Genomic DNA, 25,101 nt, shown 5'->3' with positions numbered 1-25,101 from the left:
GATTCCTGTCCAAGATTTGAATAGTGGGGTGACATCCCAGCTCCCACAGAGCAAACTCACATAAATGTATTTTGGTGATAGCTGCAACAGAGAAAGACAAATGGAAAGTAGTCTGAAATCGGCTTTAATTGTGTCACGATGTGATTTGCTCAAAGGATAACCAGACACCCTGGTTGCTAAAAGCAACATTCACAATTTTCTATATATGAGGTGCTCACCTGGTGATAATTTCCAGGGTGGTTTCAGGTGGAATCTGAATTTGCTGAGGGGTCAGTCCATGCTGTGTCAGTTGTTTAGCAATGAGATGTCTGTGTGCAATCTCAATCTTCTCTTCCTGAGTGTACCCTGTAGGAATGACAATATTTGGTCCATGCAACCAATATACATATTACAGACACATGATTCAAGTTATGCCTCTGCATTGTTCTGCCCAGAATGTTTTTTAAGCTGAGTGTAAGAAAGCTGTATGCTGTATTGTGACCCAACTTTTTAGTAACCACCTAAAAACAGCAGGGTGGTTACTAAAAAATGCCAGGTGGTGCGCACAGCTAAAAGTGTGTGGGGAGAACACTGGTCTGATATTTAGTGAATGCACCAGAAAAACCTTCAGTAAAACTGCAAGCTTGAATTGTCCTTGTGTATGGTCCATAATATGAAAGAGTGTAGGCTAGGCAAGTTTACAGCTTCCTTTCCTTTTAACATATATGACAGTGCTGGTGTTATCTTAGGGCTGTATAATAGAGACATCATAGAGAGCAGCATGCACGCAGCATGCTTCCACATATGCTTGCAATTTTAGGCAACGGATCACATTTTTGAGTTAGAAAAAGATTAGACAGGTTTTCTACACAAGTTTCTGCACAGGAGCATTAGTATTAATCTCTAGAATGACCCGAGGAGTATCTTAGAGTAGAGCTATGGCCCTTTAAATTCAAAGGTTCCAGTTTAGTTTAGTAAGTAAAGCGTGATAGACCAAGATGAGGGACTTATTTCATTTTATTACAGAGCAGTTGCCTAGCCTAAAATAGGATCATTTGTTAAAGAAAGGAGAGAGTAGTTTTGCTTTTCTAAGCAAAACTACTTTAAAAACAAGGATATTTTAATTTCTCAAAATATGACAACTCAAGTAAATAAAGAAGCATAGTACAGTTTCCTCAACTAGACATCACAAAAAATATTTTTCCCAGTTTTGTCTCAGGGCCCCAACGTGTTTCGCCCGAAAAGGCTTCTTCAGGGGATTTTGAGACTGGGGCTGTTTGTAATAAACAAAACAGTCAGGTTTCAAAAATATTAAGAAAGGGGTATATACATAATATTTATATGATGATATAGGGTATGCAATAGTTCATAGTTGTAAATAATAGTAATTACAGGATACATAAGATTAGTAAAGAGACTTACTTGACATTAAGGTAAGTTGATCCTAAAAAGGACCCTGTAAATATTATTATATACAACTATATAAATATATTGCACTTAAGTCTTTTTTCAACCTGAGTAACTATGTGCAGAATGATAGAGAGCACTGTGCAACTTGCAATGACTATTAGATAGATACCTGGGATAATGTTATTATATTATTGGATGATGCTTTGCTATGTACAGATGACTTCTCTTATACCGACCTCTTTGCAGTATACTGCAGCTTGTCATTTCTATCCTCCTCATACAAATCTCCTGCATTTTATTATATCTACTTAGACATCCACTTTAAAATCTGAGCTTACCAGGAACCTCCAGAACCTCCATACGATCCAGCAGGGCAGGTGGAATGGTGGCGGTTGTATTAGCGGTGGCAATGAAAATGACCTGGGAAAGGTCGAAGGGCACATTCAGGTAATGATCTGTAAAGTTGTGATTCTGCTCGGGGTCTAGCACCTAAACAAGAGAAACAAACAACCACAAGTAGTAATATTAAAGATAAACTGTAGTGTGTTTTATATGAGAATATTTTACTGCATTATTTACCTAAAACTATTATTTCAAATGTAATAATATTTATTAACGTCTGTTAAGAATATCTTGTAATGAACCCGTAGGCAAACTATGGGCAATCAAGAACATATATTTTTAGCAAATAGTGCACAAAATTTAAAATTTATGTCCAAGGAAAAAAAAAAAAGGCTAATCGTTCTATAGTCTTTAGAAAAGGACTAGTGTGGGGGGAATAAACACTCCAATAAAATAACATTATTATTGAACAAAGGAAATCTCTGATCAATGGCATGATTAGCAAACCGAAAAGGAAGCAAAGTAGGAAGTCCATTGTTATACATGGAAACAAAACTGTATGGACATTGTTACCTGCAGACACCATTAAGCAATTTATATTTAAGGTTGACAGCAGAAGTACTGCAGTATCTGCGAGCAAGGGGAGGTGTAATGTAGTCTGCAGAAATTTCTGGGTACAATGTAACTGATATAAAGAGTTCAGCACAGGCAGAGAGTATAGGAAGTTAATAGGTTACGTACACATGTAGGATCTTTCACGATGCTTTTCAACGTGAAAAGACTGAACGATGTATGAATGAGTGCTGTACATACAGCACCATTCTGCTCTATGGAGAGAGGAATGAACGATAGAGTGGCACCCCGCTGTGCTTTCTCCCTTTAACTTGCATTGCGGTCATCATTCGTTCGTGGGTCTGCCAGTATAGATCCATGAACGATGTTGGACGGCTGCTATACACATGCCAGATTCTCGTCCAAAATAAGCGGTAATCAGATGAGAATTATCTGACGTGTGTACGTAGCCTTACTTCCTGAATTTTTGAGCTCTTCTCAAACAAATATACCAAATGCTTTAATGGACTGAATACTAGACAAAAAAGGAGCAATGCATTAACTTCAAGGAAAATTACATCCAGATCAACAACTGTGATTTAACGGTGATCAACAACTAGTTTCTGAAAGGAGCCGGAAAGTTTTACACATTCTCACTACAACTGCAGCCAACAGAAAATGTTGAGAAAGCTCTAAAAAAGAACACAAGATGACAATAAACAATGACTGAACTCAGTAAGACTTCCACCCCCCAGCACAAGCAGACATGTCACAGACTACAGCGCTAATCACACAATCTATCACCAACTCGTTCAGAAAATTTGTGGGAAGGGAAGTAGATTCCAAAAATAGCCCCTAGACTTTCTACTACAAAAATCGTTTCCCTTTCCTTCAACTCCTGCAAGACAATGTTCTCAGAGGCCACACAAAAACATTGATCTGCAATTAAAGCAATGTACAGATTTGTAATTATTGTCTCTGGAAATGATATATTGATTGTGAATAAATGAGTGAAAGAGGTTTCCGTGTTGTTTAGGGATCCGGTGAAACAGATTAAGAAAACGTCTGAGAGCTGCTGTAGAGGCACTAGATCTTTGTTCACGGCAATGAAATTCTTACATTTGTATGCAGTTTAGTGCCTTAGTACACACAGACATAATATTTACTTTTTACTGCTCCAACTCACAATATAAGATCTGAGTGGGCTTAACCACAGTCCTATCTGCTCCCATTCAAGTAAATTGGACAAGATAGAAAACGTTTTTTGTATGTGGCTGCATGTGGCTTTTGGATGTACAGTTGCCAGTTAAAAATTCACACCATAGCTCCGTACAAATGTCATTACCTGCAATGCAGTTTGCCACTTTTGGATACACAACAGCAGTTTGCTGTGTGACCGGGAGCAGCCAACAGTGCTGTTTCACACCACTAGTGTAAAAGGGCCCTAAGTTGGCAGACTTGATGGAAAACATGCAGCCCTCACATGGCTGGTATCCTTTCCTAAAAATTAGTGAAGCAGAACTTCAGATAAATACTGTAAAAGACACAAATGAATGCACTTTATTCATCAATACATAATAAAGTATGTTTGTTTTTGTAAATGCATGCAGTGTACTGGGTTCTCCCCAGCCCTTTTTAACTGGGCACACTACTACCGGGCACGTTTCCGTAACCACGCGACTGTTTTTGGTTGGTTACAATATAGGGGCACTGGTCAGATGAGACATAATACAAAGACGATGGAAAAAATGAGACATGCTAAGGACGTGGACATTAGGGGAAAAAAAGTATAGGGGAAGAGTAAAAAGCTATGGCAACAACAGCATTCAATTTGTGTTCTCCCCAGCCCCTTATAGCTGGGTGCACCACATGGCATTTTTCAGTAACTAACCTGCTGTTTTTTGGTGGTTACTAAAAAGTTGGGTCACATTACAGGGACCACCACCCACCAACAGCTTTTTCCCACCCAGCAAAAAAATGTCTGGAGAGAATACAGAATTCTTCCGACCCAGGTGGGACAGGTCCATGACAGTGTGGGTTCACAGGAAACACAGTGGCTCAGTGGTTAGCACCTTTGCAGCGCTAGGTCCCAAGTTCGAATCTTGGCCAGGACACTATCAGCATGGAGTTGGTATGTTCTCCCTATGTTTGTGTTGGTATCTCTGGGTACTCCGGTATCCCCCCACATTCCAAAAACATGCAGTTAGGTTAATTGGCTTACCCCCAAAATTGACCTTAGACTGTGGTTATGAAAATGGTAGGGACATTAGTTTGTGAGCTCCTTTGAGGGACAGCTAGTGACATGACTTTGAGCTTTGTGCTTTATACCGGTAAATACTGTGTAATAATAATAGGTTTTTTTGGCTGCTTATAAAATACACACACATATATACAAATAGTATTAGTTAGGATACAGTATAAAAATTTCTATCATATAGTGTGCCTTGTTTTAATTGTTAACAATTAAATTAAAATTAAAATTTTGTGATAGAGATAACAAAAACACTGTATCGCCAGAACCATTCATACTTAACATTCAACAGTAACATCATTCATGTGCCAATACAGAATCTAATTCCAAAAGTAACACTTGAACACATTACTGTCCAAGTGACACCTACGTATAATTTTTGCAAAATACACTATATCCATCAAAAAGGTCAGGTTATTGCACCATGCCTTGTATATTGATATAAAAATTCATCTTTATGACTGTCTGTACTATATATACAATCTCTTAGCTATTCATATATTTGAACCCTATTAGTTTGTCCATCTTGAGTGCCCCTGAGGAAGGCAGTAGGCGAAACGCGTCAGTATAATAGAGACATTAAGGACGTATGTGTATTGTTTTCAAGCAACCTATTCTTTCAATAGACTTTATGATTTCTTTACTTAACATGATAAAAATGTACGTAAAGCTAAACACCCCAAGTACACCTAGAAGGCCCGAGGAGGTGGGGTACAACTCAATTAAAACCACTGTAATTTATAATGTATCCTAACAGATACCATTTGTATACTAGCCTACTCTATATATTTTAGATTCTAGGGGTTGGCCAACACTACGGTTTTGATATATGGAAATATAGCCACTTTCTTCTCTTTCAGAGGAAGTGAGCTGAATGATGATGGTCATCAGATGGAGGACATCTAGTGGAAGAAAACAAAAAAAAAAAATACCTACGGGAATCATTTTTGAATTGAAATGATGAACAATGTAGAAAAAGATGTTTTGTTTTTTGTTTTGTTTTATTTTACAGTGGGCTGTTCATTTTTATTTAAATTTTGGCTGCATTTCCAATTTAACCAGGCAGACCCTGCTAATCTGCAGCTGCTAGTAGAGAATCAAAGTTTAAAAAAAAAATTAACAAAATATGGAAATGCAAACATAAAAAAATGTAGTCATAGGAAAAAAAATGCAAGCTAAACACCAAAATATCTAAAAATAGGTCCACTGAAAGTGCATTATCCTTTCCCTTTAAAGGACGATCTCCCTGGTGTATAAATATCTACAAACGTCTGATAAGCGGCGTACAAAGAGATATGACAAAAATAGAAGGTCATTCTCATAATAATACTGTAAGTTGTGCAACAGCAGCAGCATCTGCCAGGCATTTACACCACTCGGCTTCAAGTCTCTCCAACAGCGCAGGAGGGTCGCGCAAGCGTCCAAGACAAATACATAAAATATACGGCCGGTCATAAAGCTGAACATGTTCGTCCCTGGAAACTGCAATTTGGGAGGATTAAGCCATAGTGTCTCTCTGGCACAAAATGAATATGTTTCAGTCACGATCTTTCGGCTAAGTGCTCGCCTTTGCACAAAAAGCACACTGTAATATTTTATAACGTGCTGGCCGAGGAATAAATGAATGAAAAATAGAGCAAGCCCCGGGCCCCGTTTTAGCAGAATATAGCAAACAATCTCTTGTAGACGTATAATCAAAGGTCATCTAGAATTAGAACAAATGCGGCCCTGTTGTTAAAGAACGATTGGAAAAAAAAGAGAAAGGAATTTGCTATTTTCCTAATGACTTCGAAGACAGGAAACTTCGGACATTCCGACGACAAGGGCAGGCCATGTGATTTCCCTGTCTCGGACGATGGCTCCGATTCCAAAGATTTCAGCAACACATTGAACAAGGATCCGTTTCACTTCACAGGGAAATTTTGTATTTTCACTTAGCATTCATTTTTAATTGATTTTTGGAACATTTAGCCTATCCTAACAAGAGGAGCTGTAAATGACTGGCATTAATACATTAGCATTAACAGGATTTAAGAAGTGTTTGCAAGGTTTTGCATTTCGGAGTATGTTTTGGAGGGATTTATTATGAGATTTTTTTTTTTAATTAAAGCCAACTCTGGGCTATTTGCTTTGGACACCCAGCAGTATTAAAAAAAATAAATAAAAAGCAGTTCTGGTTACAACTGCAACCTGTTGTTTGGCACATTGCCTCATGGTACCTCTTTTCTGCCACAAAGTGCCCTCAGATTTCCAAGCTGAACAACACCCCGTGTCAGACAGTGCCTGGCGTCATGAACCTGCCCCACCTGGGGTGTCACCAGGCACCGTACAGATGAAGTGCTATGTCTTATCGTGGGGTGCGGTAATGCATATTACCACAATACGTGTTTAAACAGCCTTTTATGAATCCAAGATCAGGCAGGTCATTATTGCATGCAAGGGACAAGCAAAGCTCGTTCTGCAATAAACCCTCCTACCTGCTTGATCGCTCCTGGTATCTGTTAAAACTCTGAGCTGCGCATGCGCAGCCTTAAGTTTGGTTGGCAGAATATCTGGGGGGGATGAATGAACTCCTGCATGCCTGTGACGGAGTTACGTCCTCCTGGCCCGGTCAATCTAGATGACCGAAGGACGAGAAAAAAAGATGGTAGCATCCTGCAAGGTAACAGGGACAGGCAAGTATTGCGGGTTTAGTTCCGCTTTACGTATGAATGCCCAGCGTGTTCAAAATGGAATTTTTTAAAAAGAATTTTTGAGTTAGAAGTTGTTTATTTTGTATGCCTGCGCTTGTCTCTAGGATAGGAATTGATGGGTAACCTCACTGCATAGGAGAACCTTTAATAGGTTCACCCCACTAATGGAATGCTTTTGATACTACAGAAGAAATAGTCAACCCCCCACACACCGCAATTAAACCTCCACATAGTTTGTAACCATGCTTTTCCACTCCAGGGGTTCTTCTCAGCCCCTTTTAGCTGGGCGCACCCTCCCACCACCCCGCACTTTTCAGTAACCACCTGGCTGTTTTTGGATGATTACTTAAGAGTTGGGTCACAATACAGGGGCTGCCACCCACCTACAATTTCTTCCCACCCAGCTTTCCAAATTTCCGGTTTGAACACAGTACTCTATCCAAAGCAGATTTTGCTGAAGTTCCGCTTTAATCCATTAAACTGAAGCCAGGAGGCAGCATCAAAATCAACTAACGGATATACAACTTAGTGACACGGCAGATTAGATCCATCCAGACAAGTCAGGGTAGATTACAATGAGCCTAAAAGATTACAAGTGAAATAATGGGTTACAATAGTGCAGAACTTATAGTTCTGGCACTGAAACAAAAGCAAATAAACAAAACATTAGCTCTAATTACTACTAACTTATGGACAAGATGTTTTCTCGAATAACAGATTAAATGGCTCAAATTGCAAGCCAAACAAACAAATCCTTCAAATGCTCCGTGCTAAGGCAAAATACGGCATTGTGAACTCAGGTCTATGGAAGTCTGTGGAATCGTCTTCTGTACTACGAGAGGCCTTTGTTAGCAGCTGTGTAAACAGCTGGAGTGGAGGTTGGTGCTTCTTAAGGCACAGCGAGATCAGCACAATACCACGAAGGCAGAATTTTATTTAAAGGGAATGCACAAATATAATCATTATTACCATTACTATGCAGGGCTGTATGAAGTCAAAAGACTCACAATCTAATGTCTATCTACCATAGTCATATGTCTGTGATACAGTGTAAGGTCACATTTTGGAGGAAGCCAATTAACCTAGCTGCATGTTTTTGGAATGTGGGAGGAAACTGGAGTAAATCCACGCAAACATGGGGGGAACCAGCGAACTCCCTGCAGATAGTGTCCTGGCAAAGTTTCGAACCTAAGACCCAGCACTGCAAAGGCCAGAACACTATCCATGCTGCCCAATTGCAAAATACACCTATGAATATTATCAGATTCAACTTACCTGGCATAAAAGCTCTTCATGTAAAAGTGTTTAAAGTGGACCTGACTGTATCAGATATATCATGCATGTAAAGTGTTGTACTTTCAAATATTTATTATCTCTCACAAAGTTCACAGAACCCCCTCTCTATTATACCTTTATCTGCTTTCTATTCCTGAAATATGGCACCTTTTCATTTCAGACACCATCCACTTCTTGGACCATACCACAATCATGTAAATCCTGGTGCCTGTGAAGTTTCACTCAAATGTCCGACACAGATCAGCAAATTTGAGCTTGTGAGTTGTTGCAAAGTTATAATGTACATCAAACAATCGATAGGGGAACTGACTTGCACCAGACTGATGCCCTCACCCCAGCCTAGCCAAAGTCATTTCAGTGGAGCTGTTGTATTTTGTTAATATGACACTAATGTGTCCGTGTGGATTTGTGTTGTAATTATCCACTTAAGGTTAGTGAGAGTTAACCTAGCAAAACATGAAAGTTCAAGTGCATTAGTCTTGTGTTGGGCTTTCAAAAGGAACAGGGACTTCTTTATGGCCAAGATAGGCCTCTTTTAGCAATTAGGATGTAGTACATTTCCAATCAATCTACAATATTTACATTTGTGATAACATTGCAAGCAAGTAATATATAGAAATTTTAACAAGCATGAGAACTCCATGCTGGTATACACTCAGAAATATATATATATATATATATATATATATATATATATATACACACATATACACACACACACACAAACACATATATACACACATTCCACAAGGCCTTTTAGCAGCAGATGCTTTATTTCCTCTAAGTTGCAAGGTGGGACCTCACGTATTGTTCCGTTCAGACCGAACATTTACCAAGCCATTATAGTGGTTTTCGGCAGTGGAGAGAGGTCAGCATAGGTATTGACCAGTCCGCAGGTCTGCACCTGATACACAGCAAGCTGAAATTAGCTGTGTGTTCCGATTCCTTTTTTTCAAATTTTTTTCTTATTTCTGGAGCAGTAGAATTTCTGTGGCTGACCACCAACGTGCATCAGTAAACTTTGGGCACCCATGACTGGATGTACTTTTTTGACCACTATTAGGTACTATCTATTAAACTCTATCCCTTGTCACTTAACCGAGAATTTCCTGTAGTAAGCACTGAGTAATGATAAAGTGTAAATCTGGGACAAAACACATATACAACACATTTTCAGTACCTCCACATTTATTCATGGTTTGTCCATTTTTTAAAAAAAAACTTGAATGATATAGAAAAGCTTTTATCCCTTTTCATCAGTACCACTCACCCTTCCTCATCAGTTCTGGGACGTAAAAATACATTACCTTCTAGTGACAATATTTCAGCAGTAAAGAACTAGGTACACTTAGGGGCCAGCGCATACACAAATGCAGGTGTTGTGTTGTAAAATGAAGTCTGCAATGATGCTATGACCAAGCATTTTGGTAATGACCAACGTAGACATGGCTGGCATCTATTGTACCTGCAGCCCAGATTTTGGAGGGGGGCAGGGTAGGAGTTTGATGGAAGTACAATAAAATCTGCTCAATTCAGAGCAATGAAAATCTATTCTTTTAAGTGGCTTTAAGAAAGCCAGCATGTAATGACTATATAGTAGAGGTGAACAGCTACAATTCCTTTACAAAAGCCAACACAATGATGGCTTCCCAATGCTGGACTTTATGTTTATCTTGGTATGTTATACAGTACAATGCCAGAACAAATTGGAAGATTTATAAACCCTGAGGGGACCTTGGAACCCCGGAAGATTTTAGTTTTATTTCTGAGCTGCCTAATATTAAGCTTGCTTGTGAATCTTGCTAGCACCAGAGGATAGAAAACGAAGTTGTGCTATGCACTTAATGCAATAAAACAACTTTTATTTCCTTTAATCACAAAGTAAAACCGTTCTTCAGCAAAATATCGCTGCACATATTTTGTATATTTACTTTAAGTGGTTTAAAAACAGATTGTTGTCTTATTGTTTATGCTGCATCTGAAAATGTCTGCCTTTATCTTTGCATTTCATTACCCAGGTTTGGGTAACAGGTTTTGCTGCTACAATGGTGATTCGGCAATTTGGGCCGGCGGCTGCTCTGCTCTCCTTTTGTCCTTGAAGAAGACACAGCGCACGGAGCGGCTGATGGAGAAGTATGGTGTTTTTCAGGAGGTAATTTGATCCAGACAGAGATCGGGTCACTGGACAGTATAAAATTGCTTTGTTTTTGATGCTCTGGTTCGGATTAGTGTTCCACGCACATGCACCCTGTGAAAAGGTCTTCTTATGCCTCAGGGTGAGTTCATAGCCACAGCTGGTTGTGATCTTAGAACTTTTTAGATTACTTGAAGGCATATAAAAAAAAAATCTTCTGGTTACTTCACTGTATTGGCTTGTACATGCCGTCCAATATCTCTTACTTAATGCATTGCTTGATCTGACTCCAGTCTGTCCCAATTAGGATTTTTGTAATGCTATCAGACAATGATGCTGACTGATATGCTCGGAAATAGGATGGAAGGCTGCTGCTGTACTTGTACAAATTGCTGAGAACAATTTGTCTTGTCTGAAAGCAGTGAAAACAAATTGAACTGATATTATAATTTCAGCCTTGCATTGTTTAGAATGCTGAAATTTTAAGCAGTGAGGAACAAACTGATCTGAAAATCAGAATCGGTAAATAGTATTTGTACATAGACTACGAAAATTTAAAGTGGTATTAAAATCCTACTTCGAACATGGCGATTAAGGCAGGTGGTTATATATAATTACTGTTCTTACCTGCCTGATCTCTGCCCAGCTGTCAAATTGTACTTATCTGTACATGCTGCAAATCTAGCAATCCTGGCTTCCCTTATGTGCCTTACCTCATGCTGGTCCAGCCAAAGGACATCTCCAGGAAGAAAAGAAGGAAGATGGCGGCGCCCTGCGGTAAAATAGGGACAGGTGTGTATTGCGGGTTTAGTTCTGCTTTAAGGTATACCACTCCAAATGATTTAAGATTAGGTGCTCCCAGTGAAGGCCACTGTTAATGATACAGCATAGAAAGAGACCTGTGTTTTCAGCCCCATGCCAATTGTTAGAGGAAATCTCTTTTTTATTCCAGCATAACTGTGGCCCTTTGCACAAAGCCAGCTCCATAAAGAAGTGACCTGCACAAAGGCCTAATTTCATTCCTACTAAGCACATTTTGGCTGAGGACACAGACTGTGAAGCAAGGTCTTATTGTCATTCATCAGTACTTGACCTCATGAAAGCTATTTGGGCTGAATAGGCACACATTCCCATAGACTCCAAACGTTTGTAGGAAGCTTTCCAGGAAAAATTGCAGCTGTTACAGCCACAATAAGGTATTGATTGCTTATTAATACCCAATGGTTTTAGAATTACTGCAGCAAGGTGGCTAAGAGATTGGCACTCTGGCCTTTGCAGTGGTAGGTCCCAGGTTCGGCTCTTGGCCTGGACACTATCTGCATAGAGTTTGTATAATCTACCCATGTTTGCGTAGTTTTCTCTGGGCACTCCGGTTTCCTTCTACAATCCAAAAACATACTGTAAGGCCCAGGTCAGTACCAGTATTCCCCAGACACCAGTCCCCCAATCTATAGCCTCAGTCTTCGCCTAGAACAGCCCCCGCTCAGCCTTGGGAGACTGGTTGGGTCTCCCAGCACTTGGCTGCCCGCAGGACTTGGTGTGCGCAAGGGAAGGGATGGTGTGTGGAGATAGGCCGGCAGTTGACCTGGAGCCCACAGTACAGAGTAAAAAATGTGAGGAAATCCAAAAACAAGCCAAGGTCAAAAACACAAGGGATCAGTCCACCAAGTGAAGTACAAAGGGAAAAGCAAAAAGGGGTCGGGGTCACAAGCAGAGGTCGGTCCAGGCAGAGTTCAACGGATAGTCAGGAACAGGCACAGGTCAGTAACAGTGAAATACTCCAAAAAACACTCCAACACAGGTAGGCCCAGAAGACGCTATAACAGGCACATCTGACAGGGAGCAGAGAGGCTATAAAGCCCCAGCAGCCAATGACAGCAAGGGAATTATTAGGAACCACTCAGCTAATCAACTGCACTCAGCTCCAATTCCCCCCAGCTGTGCGGCCTAGTGCAGAGGAAAAACCCCAGCTATAGGGATGCTACCACAAGCGCAGCCCCCGGAGGGAATAGGCTGCGCGTGCCCTACTACGTTGGGGCATCGCCTGGGATTGTAAACCCAGAAAGCGCCTCCTAACACATGAAGTTAGGTTAATTGGCTTTCCCCAAAATTGATCTTAGACTGTGTTAATGACATATGACTATGGTAGGAACATTCGATTGTAAGCCCCTCTGAGGGACAGCTAAGGACATGACTATGGACTTTTTACAGCGCTGCGTAATATGTCAGCGTTATAAAAAAAATAATAATAATCATGTTACTAGATCCACCATTGGCACTAACAAACAGAAACTAGCATTAAGAGAATGGAAAAAAAAGCATCAGAAGCTAAATGGTATTTTTTAAGCAAAAAAAAAAAAAAATGAAACAAGCTTTAACTTTTCCCCACAGATTTCAGAGCAGAAGGGCACTGTGTTGTCAAAATGCAACAAGAAACTGGGAGCTTCTGCATTTCTGCAAGACTGAATGGTATATCCGTCCTTGCAACTTTTTCAAGAGACAAACATCAGGAAGATGTACTGAAGACGTACTGAACATTGTTTTTTTTCACAGGTACACGTTTTTCTATTACTGTACTAGGCTTACTACAGGAAATTCTCAGAATATTTGCATGATATGCTACATAGACTGTCCACATCAACATGAAACCCCACAATCTCACTGTATCCGTTTAGAAACAGGTTTTGTGGTAAAAACAAAATTCTGAGGCTCTATGAAAACTTAGAGAATTGTTATAAAAAAAAACAAAACTGGTTTCAGTACTGATAGCTCAGTTTGTGTTTGTGTTACTACGTAAATTACCTATTCATTGCCTTGTTTCTTTAAATCTATGGTGCACTGTAAGATCCTATCCCTTATGTATCACAGGGTCCATTATAACGCCCACCCAAAAGCGTGAAAGCTACATCATTCCAGGATGGCTAATCAAGATGGCTGAAGGTCGTCTTTAGGAGAAAAAGAAAAAGTGAGGATAGGTGGGAAACTGGTTTTAGTTCTGCTTTAACATTTCCTCATTCTGCCCAACAGCAGAGAGAAGGTTTTGGCTAACAGCTAGATTTGGCTCAAGGCAAGATAGCAGTGGCCACAAATCCCTTACATTATCATCTATTGCAATGTACACAGAAAAGCCTCATGCATTGGAAGTTCAGGCAAAGCTCTCCCTACCAACTGCAAAGTTTTATATTGTCTTGGTTTACTGCAAGTGCACTGTATTTGTTGCTGGGCTCCTCGACATTCATCAGGCTCTTACATTTTGTCTATGGACTACTGTAACATCGTCCTCTCTTGTATTCGACTAACCCGACTTTGTCCTCTACAATCTATTATGAATGCTGCAGCCATCCATCCTTCCCACTGCTGCATCTCTTTGTAGTTCTCTTCATTGGCTTCCTTTTCATCTTAGAATCAAATTCAAGCTCCTGTGCTTTGCTTTCAAATCCCTCCACAGTTCTTGTCCCACTTACCTTTCTGACTTGATAGAAAAATACCCCCCTAGCCGCTCTCTTCACACCTCCAATGACCTACTAATGACTTCCTCACTCATAACCTCATCACACGCATGGCTCCAAGACTTTTCTTGCGCTGCCCCGACTCTCTTGAATGGTCTTTCTCGTCCTATTCCACTTGCTTCTACTTTCTGCTCATTTAAAAGACCCCATAAAACCCATCTTTTCAAACATGCCAACCGGTTTTCTTCTCTTACTATTTACCCACCATTCCATATCTGCCCTCCTATTGTGTGTTACTTCACCAACCTCCTAGATTGTAAGCTCTTCAGGGCAGGGTCACTGTCTGTATCTGTCTGACATTTGCAACCCCTTTTTAATGTACAGCACTGCATAATATGTTGGCGCTATATAAATAATAAAAATTGTCTTGTGTCTGATCCAGATCTTAAGCGTGGCAATAAAGAAAACCTGTTGCTTTGAATGGGCAAAGCACAGGTATATTTTAAAATATGACAAAACACCTTGATTTACTTGCTTCTGGTATAAAAAATATATAATGTATTCCTCAACAATAATGCGCAGCCCACAAAATACCCCATCTTCATTTCATGCACATGAACCATTTCACTGCAGACATATTGAGCCAACTTGTAAAGTAGGTTTGCCCTAAAAGGAGCCATTGTATTTTAATTTAAATCTTATGTAAAAAAAAAAAAAAAAAAAAAAAAGCCTTCTCTGTTATTTTTTTCCTGGCCTAGAACAAATTGTTACAAACACATTTATTTGTTATCCCAGCACCTCATCATTTGCTTATGCTTTACAACCGCACTTAAAAGAAAAAAAATCGTCCATAAAATACAGAATTTTTAACCGGCCTTTTTCAAGAACAACTCTCTAATGAAAACAATGTGGATTTTGGCAGACAAACTTTGTTTTTTATATGTTTTCTTTAGTTTTGTGTCCATTTTAGAAAAATAAAAAAAGTAAATAAAATAATCCTGTCAACAGCAGGTGCTGAACTGTTGTAGGTCGATATTTCAAGTCGCCTTCTGAGCTTTGTGTAAGTAAAACTCCAAACCAAGCATTCAACACATAAAGAATTCCTTATTATGTGTCCTGGGAGGCATTATTAAGGCTGCTTAAGGATGTAAAATGCATCAGCACATATAAGATGTGGTGCAGCTGTCTGGAGCGAGAAAAAAAAAAACAACAGTTGACGCAATTAGGAACAAAAGGAATACTTAAAGGAAAAGTCGACCCGAAACTGATTTTTCAGATTTCACTCCAAGAGTGACTGGTGAGAAATTAGGCCTGGGATCATGTTGAACCCACCCCAATTCTTTGCCCCAGAGGTTAGTACTCTGGCATTTGCAGGGCAAGAATCTAGGTTCGAATCTCAGCAAGGACACTATCTCCATGGAGTTTGCAGGTTCTCCCCATGTTTGTGTGATTTTCCTCTGGGAACTCCGGTTTCCTTCAACATTCGGAAAACATGCAGTTAGGTTAATTGGCATCCCTTACGTCCTTACGTCTTTGCAATACTATAATAATTGACCTTAGAGTGTATTAATGACATATGACTATGGTAGGGACATTAGATTGTGAGCCCCTTTGAGGGACGACGGCTAATGGCATGACTATGGACTTTGTACAGCACTGCATATTATGTCGGCGCTATATAAATACTATTTAAATATAATATTAATAATATTGCTCATAGGCTCCCTGTAGCTGATCACCATTGTTGGCTTAGTGTGACTTGCATCCTGCATTTCTGTGTAAATGTGGCCATCTTGGTAGAGGAACAGTGCTTCTTCATGTCAAAACTACTGCCCTGATGAATGCAACCAGATGGCTGGTAATGATTAGGGAGCAGCTGGAAAGGTGGAAGAAGCACAGATCCACAGAATGCATAAGGCAGGAGCAGGGAGGTTGTGGTCCTGTAGCTCCTCAGTTACAGCTTCCTCTCCAGCAAGGAGAATATTGAACAGCACAACAGGGACATTTATCTGATCTCACCCCAAACCAAGTGATGCTAGCAGTCAGAGCCAGCAGTGCCTTAGATGACTTTACCCTTCAGATATACACATAGGTACTGTACATGGACTAATTCTTTAGGATTTAATGCAGAAGTGCCTACAATCAAACTGTCAATATAAAACACAAAAACTTACCTTTACTTCTGTAGATGCCTCCACAGTTGGGCCTCAATTAGGTCCCATGCAGTCCAGGAATCTTCAAAGATTAGGCATGCACAGAAGGGGAGCAGCGCAAAGCCTCCTGGGATACGTAACATATGTATCCCAGGAGGCGCTGCATTCCCATTCAGTCTTTACCACCACGTTGGTATCAAACTTATGAGAAAAAAAAGCTGAACTTGGGCAAGTTTTTCTATGATCACTTATTCAGAAGTTATGGTTTTGCGATAAACTTTTTAAACCATTGTGAAACACTCAGTAGTTGATAGGTTCTAATAATGCATGTTTAATACAATAAGTGTGAACAACAAAATCATGATTTTTCCACCACTGTCATAAGCCTATGTAAGTCCCTCAATCTTGTGAAAAATACACTAAAAGCCAGGGCACAGAGAAATGCTCTAGCATTCATCTTTTATAGGATTACCCAACTGAACATTAAGGCTACCGACAACAATAGGTTGTCATTTAAAATGATATTTAAAATGATATTTAAAATGTCATTCCCATTTTCCAACTGGAGGCAGGAACCAATACAGATTTTAAATGGATCAAAAACTGCTCCGTTTTGTGGATGATGCCATTTTAGTGCTCCATTATCCTAAATTATACTGCTTGCAAATAGAACTAGTACGGCTCTGCTGAAAACCAAATTCTGTGTTACATAGAAGAAGAGTTGAAGATTATCTGGTGCTGCATATGTGTTCAGATAGCGGTATCTGTTTATACAAAAGATATGAATTGTTTATTTCTTGCAAAATTTACTGAGCTAACCTTAGAAGTTTCTTATCTAGAAGTTTATCTTGAATTCTATCAAACATTAAGTAATACCACAAAGTGATGACATTGCTGTTTGAGATGTTCCATGCAGATAAATTACCTCCAATAGTGCAGCTGCTGGGTCCCCTTGTAGACTCTTCCCCAGTTTGTCCACTTCATCTAGCAGGAAAACCGGGTTATTCACTCCGACAATCTTCAGTCCATTTAAAATACGGCCAGGCATGCTACCCACATAGGTACGTCTGTAATATAAATTATAGAAATTACACATTTCATACAATGTTAAATAAACTACCTGTTGTGAGATACATACACATATGGGCTATCATCTACACTAAATTTTATAATCCAAAAGTTTATGAACACTTGACCATGACACCAAGCTTTTTGGTCACCCCATTCCCAAACTATATGGAGTTGTTCCCCCACAAACCTACTTTGCAGTTATAACTGCTTTAACTTTTCTGACGTTTGCCACAAGATTTTGAAGTATGTAGGAATTTGTGTTCATTCAGCCGAAAAGAGATTTTGCGAGGTCAGGAACTCATGTTGGGTGAAATATTCTGGCTTGTCATTTGTAGTTCAATTCATCCACAAGGTGCTCCAACTGGGCCAGGGTCAGGGTGAAGTTGAGGTTCTGGGCAGGTTGCAAGAGTCCCTCCACACCAGACTTGTCAATCCATGTCCATATGGAAATGGCAATGAGAAAATATTCTGTAACAGAAAAGGTCCTTCTCCGAACTGGAAATATAAAGATATCTACACTGGAAACACCTGAATTCAATATTTTGGAGGAGCATCTTGATACTTTTGGCCATATAGATTGCAGTGTTGTTCTCAGCCCCTTTTAGCCCGGTGCACCACCCTGCACTTTTCAATAACCATCTGGCTGTTTTAGAGTGATTACTGAAGAGTTGGGTCTCAATACAGGGGACACCACCCACCTACAGCTTCTTCCCACCAACCCTAAATACATTTCTGAAGAGAATACTAGGATTTTTATATGTCTATGTTTAAATAGTGTTCACAGATGCTGCTTGTTAGAACAGTTTGTCAGAGTTTAGAGAGTTCCAGCATTCTAATCTATGCATAGCTGAAATTATAATACCAGGTCAGTGTTATTGTGCTTTAACATGCCAAATTGTTCTCACTAAGGTGTAGAGGTATGTAGAAGATTTCGCCTGTGTCACTTAGGAGATTCCATACTTACTTGTATGAGAAGGAATATGATCAACTTCTTATACGTGTCATTCGGCATCATAATTTACAGTTGCTGATAACATATGCATACCATAGCAAAACACTGACTTATTCACACTTAAAACCAATTTTTAGGTTTTTCAATAATGTTGGTGAGTTAAGGGAACCCGTACTTTACACATAGGGCCTGATTAATTAAAGCACTCCAAGACTGGAGAAGATTAACTATCAACATAGAACCTGAGTGATCCAGCAAACCTACAATGGATTTCATTGCTATTAGTTGGCAAAGGTTTTCAGTCCTGGACAAGGTCCATTCCAAATTTGCTGGATGACCCAGGTTCTCCCATGATAGCCTATCTTTTCCAGTCTTGAAGAAGTTTATAAATCAGGCCCATAATATAATAGCAGAGTACAAATCAACCTTTTATCTGCCCTCCTCTTAACACTTTTCAAATAAGAAACATATAATATTTCATGGTGTCCATTGGCCAAGGACTTGTTCATTTAAATGATGACAGGAGTTTTGGGAAGTGGATGGTATGTGTAGGTTTCATCTTGCACAGGCCCCCGGAAGCAGATAAGCGTACACAAGACTCTGCTTAGAATCAAAATAAACCTACCTGCTTTGGTTCAGGTTCACGTCAAACTCATTTCTAATGTATTTTGGGAACTTCTTGCTTCAGTCACTGCAAAGGTATATATGCTACCTAATGTACATTTTTATTAATATTATGTAATATAAATAAGATCCCCCCCTCCAATTGTACATAAAGTCCAAGGTGATATAGAAGGCAGATTTGACCACTGGATTTTCCAGGGAATTGTTCCACCATGTTACACCAAAACCAAAATATCTTTTTGGTCAGATGAAACAAGTTCTAATTTCTTATTTTAAAAAAATAAGCAACAGGGATGAATGACACAGTCAATTGCTTTATTTTTGTGTAAACTGTTGTAGAATCAGGAAACATTTTTTTGGTTTGTTTTTTGTTCAGATGAAGGGCCAATGTTTTTCTAGACTGCTTCCAGAAGCATTGACATCATGTAATCATAACATGGCCAACCTTAGATCTGAGTGCTGACTCGACACATGCCATCTTGGATCAGCTGTCTTTGGATACAACTCAAACTTCAGGTGAATTTTCTTATCTGGTGTAAGAGATTCACAGCAGTGTAATGGCTGCTGTATGTATACACATAGCCATAATTAACCAGAATAGACGGATTGTTGGATTCATCTTTATCTACAGTCATACTTCTGTGTTACTACGTAAAAATTCCTCACATGAAAAATGGGCCAAATTACCTCTCAGCTCACAGCGAATGTTTATTTCTCAAATCACGAGGCCAGAATTAGTTACATTTCACTTGTAATAGATCAAGTTCTCCTGCCAAGAAGGCTAACGAGAGTAGGTTGTTAAAGGGCAACTCTAGGGAATAAGTTATTAGTGAAGGGCTTCGGGCATTTGAGCGAAGATACAAGGGTAAAAAAGTGAAAAAAAAAACAAATTTACCTTTAGTCTGAATTAAAAAATAAATTGTAGTCATACTTCGAAGGCTTTACTAGGTACTTCATTATGCAGATCTAGGTTCTTTTTTATCTGACTCTATGGAGTTGATGTTAGTAAGACACCATCATAGGGACTTGTTTCTAAAGGTACAAGACTCCAAGGCGTTCATCAAGATATTGGATTGAAATTCAATCCAAACATTTGAAACAAATATGCAGCCAGTGATACCTTAAAAGTTGGAACTTCCAAGACACAGCATTGTGTGCAGCAATATGACTATCCACAGAGGTTTACTTTAAAGTCAGATTGACTTTTATTTTGCAATCCTATCTCAGAAATTAAATTTATATATAAAGACAGGGATAGGTTGCATGGCTAGTCTTCCTGGGGCAGCTGTTCTAGGCATAGAAATCTGACCAGTAACTTCTTCCCAGGCAGTAGTATGATAATTTGCTCTTCTTCAAAATATTAACACAGTGCTGTACAGGTTTTTCAAATAAATAGGAATGCAAAAAAAAGAACAGAACCTAACAACATCTCTGCATCCACTAAGGCTATATACACACGTCAAATGATTCTCATCCGATATTCGCATCAGGGCGAGAATCTGGTGCACAGCGCTCGTCGTACGAGGAATGATCATATTAAAAGTGAAGGGAAGACAGCACAGCGAAGTGCCGCTCCATCTTTCTCCTCCCTCCCCTGCTGTATGCTGCTGTATGTACAGCGCTCGTTCATGCATCATGCAGTCTTTTGTCATTGAAAAGGATTGTGAAAAGGCTGCTCACTGCCCATGCATTTGCAGTACATTTACCACTTCCTCATGCCAGGGAACCACTACATGTAGCTTCTGCTAGCAACAGCTCCATAGGGAATGAATAGGTTCTTAACCAGCATCTGTCAAACAAGCAGGTGCTAGTTGAAAACCCACGATGAAGTGCAATTGACAGAGCGGCTGGCAAAGTACCAATCATGGAAGCTGCATGGGAGTGCTCGATACTGAAGCAGGTTTAAACCTGCCCTAAACAAGAATACACAGCTCTTGTTATCAAGTTAGATAAGACTTGCACTTGCCAGCCACCCAATTTACAGATTTTTTAAGAAATATTCAATACTGACTAGATCTAGCTCAAGCAGAATCAAGCGGTCTGCTCCCCAGACTACAGAGCAATGTCTCTGGGTATCCTCAAGTCTCTTAAAGCATTGAGCTTGCTGCATAAAGCTGATCTAAATGGAGAAAAAAACACCAGGAGGCAATACAATTTGACGTGAGACATGAAATGTCAAATAAACTCCATGGCTCCTGGTGGCTTTTTGTTTCAGCTCCAAACTACACAGAGAATGAGGCTCACGCTTAGAATTTAGCAAGCCACTAGGAATAATGAACAATCAGGAAGATGGATCGCCATCTCAATGGAAGTCTGCTGTGGAGTAGCTGATAAGGATGGTAGGTCACAAACTGCAGCAATGACTGGTCCTGGACCTGTTACCACTGCAGGACAACAGCACAAGGCAAGTTTGTGCACAGCACACTTGCTGATTATGTCAGAATCTCACCATCCACCAACATGTTTAGCTCTGCTTTTCTGTAGCCTGAAACATGTGCCTTTCTGGGGTGGATCAGAAGTTCTGGAAGGTATGACATTTTATACCCACACAAATGTGGAACGGTAGTCTTGATCCATTTAATCTTTTTTACATGGGCAGCACGTTGGCTCAGAGGTTAGCACTCTGGTCCTTGTAGTGCTGAGTCCCAGGTTCAAATCTTTGACAGTAGTATCTGCATGGAGTTTGCAGGTTCTCCCCGTGTCTGTGTGGGTTTCTTCCGGGTACTCCGGTTTCCTCCCACATTCCAAAAACATGCAGTTATGTTAATTGGCTTCCCCTAAAATTGACCTTGGACTGTGTTAAGGACATATGACTATAATAGGGACATTAGATTGTGAGCCCCTTTGAAGGACAGCTAGTGATATGACTATCGACTTTGTAAAGTGCTGCATTGGCACTATATAAATACTGTGTAATAATAATAACAAGAAAATTGCCCTTCCTTGGAGACAAGTAGATATCAAAGAATAAAAAAGGGCAAAATCTTCTCATTTTTGATCTCATGATCTTATTGCTAGACAGCCAAGACTTGTCATAATGAAGTCTTTGTCTTGCTTAACTGGTCAATGCAGGGCACTTATGGGTATTATGTTTGGTATTTTCCTTGATAGACAGAAAGGGGAAGGATTTGAGGTCTCAACAACCTTGAAAATCTCAGCGCTATAAATCTTCCTTTGAGTTTATTACTGCCACTTGGCCAGCCTATATGCTGCAATCATTGCAATAGATTGAATTAGGCAATGAATTAGATGTTTAAGGGCATTATAGCTAAGTTGAAATATTTATACCAAAAGAAAAATCCTCTTATTTGGTCCTTTCCAGTCTGCTAAATATACTATTGGAAAGGTTTTGTTATATCAGTAAAAAAGGAAAAAAAATATCTGTTAATCCTACTAGAATTCATGTGACAGGATCTCAGTCTCTCTACCTGTGCTGAATATCATCACTTTCACTGGGTCTGGTCTATTAAATCTCTCCTGGAGATGGTAGACTATCATGGGAGAATTGGGTGATCCAGCAAACCTTGGATCTGGTCCAACTATTAGCAAATGATTTTTAATCGATTCAAGGTTTGCTGAATCACACAAGTTCTCCCATGACAGTCTAACATCTTAGGGAACATCCACTCCTGGAGAACTTTATTAAATCAGACCCATTGTTCCTATGAAGATTACTTTATGTTATGGTAAGTAAGGGAAGAGCAGAGTCCTGTGGTCCTTTCCTGTTTCTGTTGTCTTGATACAGTAGAATAAATGATGTCATGCCAGGACAGGAAGTGTATTACTAGCAGAATCATATAAAAGGGGGGAAGATTAAATAAAGAAAACAAATGCAGCCACCACATTTTTTAGAATGATAGGCTGCAATACATTATATTTTTGTTTTTAGGTTTAGATATACTTTTCACGTATATACCTTATTCAGCGAATTGAACTCCAAGGGCATGACGTTGATGGATAGGGTCAGAACCCAATTGGTGAACAGGAGTTCAGAAATACAAAGATGGGTCTAACAGAAGGAAGAAGCAGATTGAATCTTGTGCAGCCTCACAGTGAATTGGTTTGTTTTATTTTTATTGCAGAACAGACCACTATTCATAAGTCTAACAGGCTCATGTGATCGTCAGCAGTGTCGGCCTCATAAAAAAATAAGTTCTGAGGATTCGCCCAAATATAATGAAATTAAAAGCTTCTTAAACTGAGCCTTTGAAAGAACAGAAGGGTGGCCTTGGTGGAAAAGAATAGCCTTCAAGTAAAATATATATTTTATATTATCCGCTTTAGAGTTGTGCTATGTATATATTAGCACGGTGGCTCAGGGGTTAGCACTCCGGCCTTTGCAGCGCTAGGTCCTAGGTTTGAATCCCAGCCAGGACGCTATCTGCATGGAGTTTGCAGGTTCTCCCCGTGTCTGCGTGGGTTTCCTCCGGGTACTCCGGTTTCCTCCCACATCCCAAAACCATGCAATAGGATTAATTGGTTTCCCCCTAAATTGACCTACATTAATGACATATCACTATGGTAGGGACATTAGATTGTGAGCTCCTTTGAGGCACAGTTAGTGACATGACTATGGACTTTGTACAGTGCTGCGTAATATGATGGTGCTATATAAATACTGTATAATAATAATAATAATCTCCTGAATACAATTTAGACAGGACAAGCAGGAATTATATGGACCTTGCCCAGAAAAGTTATATGAATTGAGATTGCACTTTGATGAATGTCAAAATGATGGCTATTATTATTCAATTAAACAATCATAAAACAAGGTCGGGGACCCAAACCCACAGCCAATCTCCTTACCTGTGTCCACGGATATCCGACTGGTCGCACACTCCACCCAAGGCAATCCTGTGGAACTCTCTGCCCAAAGTCTTAGCGATAGACCTTCCTACACTGGTTTTGCCCACACCAGGGGGTCCAACAAAGCAAAGGATAGGGCCCTTAAGGTTGTTTTTGAGCTGCCGTACAGCCAGATATTCCAGAACTCGCTTTTTCAGCTTTGTCATGGCATAGTGATCATTATCCAGGAGAATTCGGGCAGCACGGATATCCAAGCGATCTGCAAGATATTTTTTCATTGCTTTAGATTTGGATTGCATTGACAGATAACAGTTTAAAAAAAAACAACATGCATAAATGATTTTAAAATGATTTTCAGTCTATTATGCAAAACAAAGTGCCCATTTTTTCTTGCAAAAAAGATGATTTTTAATGTGTAAAGCAACACAAAGAATGCCTATAACTAAATATTTTTACACAAGATTACATCTTTCAACCATGATTTACACATTTTTCTTCTTTAAAGCTCACACTTATGTCTTCATAGTCAAAGGCTAATTTTGGGTGCAGCAAATTAACCTACAAGTGTTTTTGGAATGTGGGAGACAACAAGGTGAGTATATTTAAAAAAAAAAAAGTGATCAGGCAGATAAGGGTATTTTGTTGCAGAAAGGCCATCATGTTTGACAAGCAATGCCCCTTCTGCAACAAAAGGACCTGCTTGCTAGCAATTTTTTTAAAAAAGTTTTATTTCCAAATATATGTGGATATATGAAGTTTAATTTATGTCCAAATATATGTGGATACCAATCCAAATTATTGGTGGAAGGACACTGTTAGAACAATGTCATACAAAGGCATTATATACAACTGTGCTCTCCAACCTTGTGCTAACAGTTTGGTGAAGGTTCCTTTCTGTTCTAGCATGTCTGTGCCCCCTGTATACAAAGCCAGTTCCATAAATACATGGTCTGGCGAGTTTGGTGTGCAGGAAGGTAAATGACCTGTAGAAAGCTCTGACCTCAACCCAACTGGACATGAATTCCAATGTTAATTTCAAGTCATCTCTTCCTATTTAATATCAGTACTTGACTTAGCAGCCATGCTTGGGAAGTGATTTACAGCAAGCTGAACAATAATACAAACTGGAGGGAGGTCTAACCCTTTCCCCCCCTACATCTTCTATAGAGATATTCCTGAGCATTTACTGTACAAACAGCAGCATGATGCAAAGAAAGTGGAAACCTGTCCCCACACCATGGCAGTTTCTAACCCTTCCACATTTTATCTAAGACTCTCTCCTCTACAATCTATTGTAAATGCTGCAGCCAGACTCATCCATCCTTCCCTCCTCTCCTCTTCCGCTGCATCTCTTTGCAGTTCTCTTCATTGGCTTCCATTTCACCT

The 25,101-nt window shown here is 39.6% G+C and overlaps 1 protein-coding gene and 1 long non-coding RNA gene across 2 annotated transcripts in view; one reads left to right on the top strand and one right to left on the bottom strand.

Annotated features, from left to right (window-relative positions):
* The window catches only part of LONP2 (lon peptidase 2, peroxisomal), a 78,715-nt gene that overhangs the window by 29,050 nt on the left and 24,564 nt on the right, over window positions 1–25,101 (bottom strand). Inside the window, exons 7-10 of the mRNA XM_072422464.1 lie at window positions 23,716–23,974; window positions 17,185–17,326; window positions 1,728–1,878; window positions 219–345 (exon numbers count right to left, since the gene is read on the bottom strand). Of these exons, the coding sequence (XP_072278565.1) occupies window positions 219–345; window positions 1,728–1,878; window positions 17,185–17,326; window positions 23,716–23,974 (679 nt within the window). The remainder of the gene's footprint in view (window positions 1–218; window positions 346–1,727; window positions 1,879–17,184; window positions 17,327–23,715; window positions 23,975–25,101) is intronic.
* LOC140338258 (uncharacterized) lies at window positions 8,681–14,828 on the top strand. Its single transcript, XR_011922216.1, has 4 exons — window positions 8,681–8,780; window positions 10,542–10,675; window positions 13,049–13,210; window positions 13,526–14,828. It is a non-coding gene; the product is annotated as an uncharacterized lncRNA (long non-coding RNA).

The sequence above is a fragment of the Pyxicephalus adspersus genome, chromosome 9, assembly GCF_032062135.1.
Source record: "Pyxicephalus adspersus chromosome 9, UCB_Pads_2.0, whole genome shotgun sequence".
Classification (NCBI taxonomy): domain Eukaryota; kingdom Metazoa; phylum Chordata; class Amphibia; order Anura; family Pyxicephalidae; genus Pyxicephalus; species Pyxicephalus adspersus.
The sequence above is the reverse complement of the archived record's forward strand: the minus strand, read 5'-3'. Positions and strand labels throughout refer to the sequence as shown.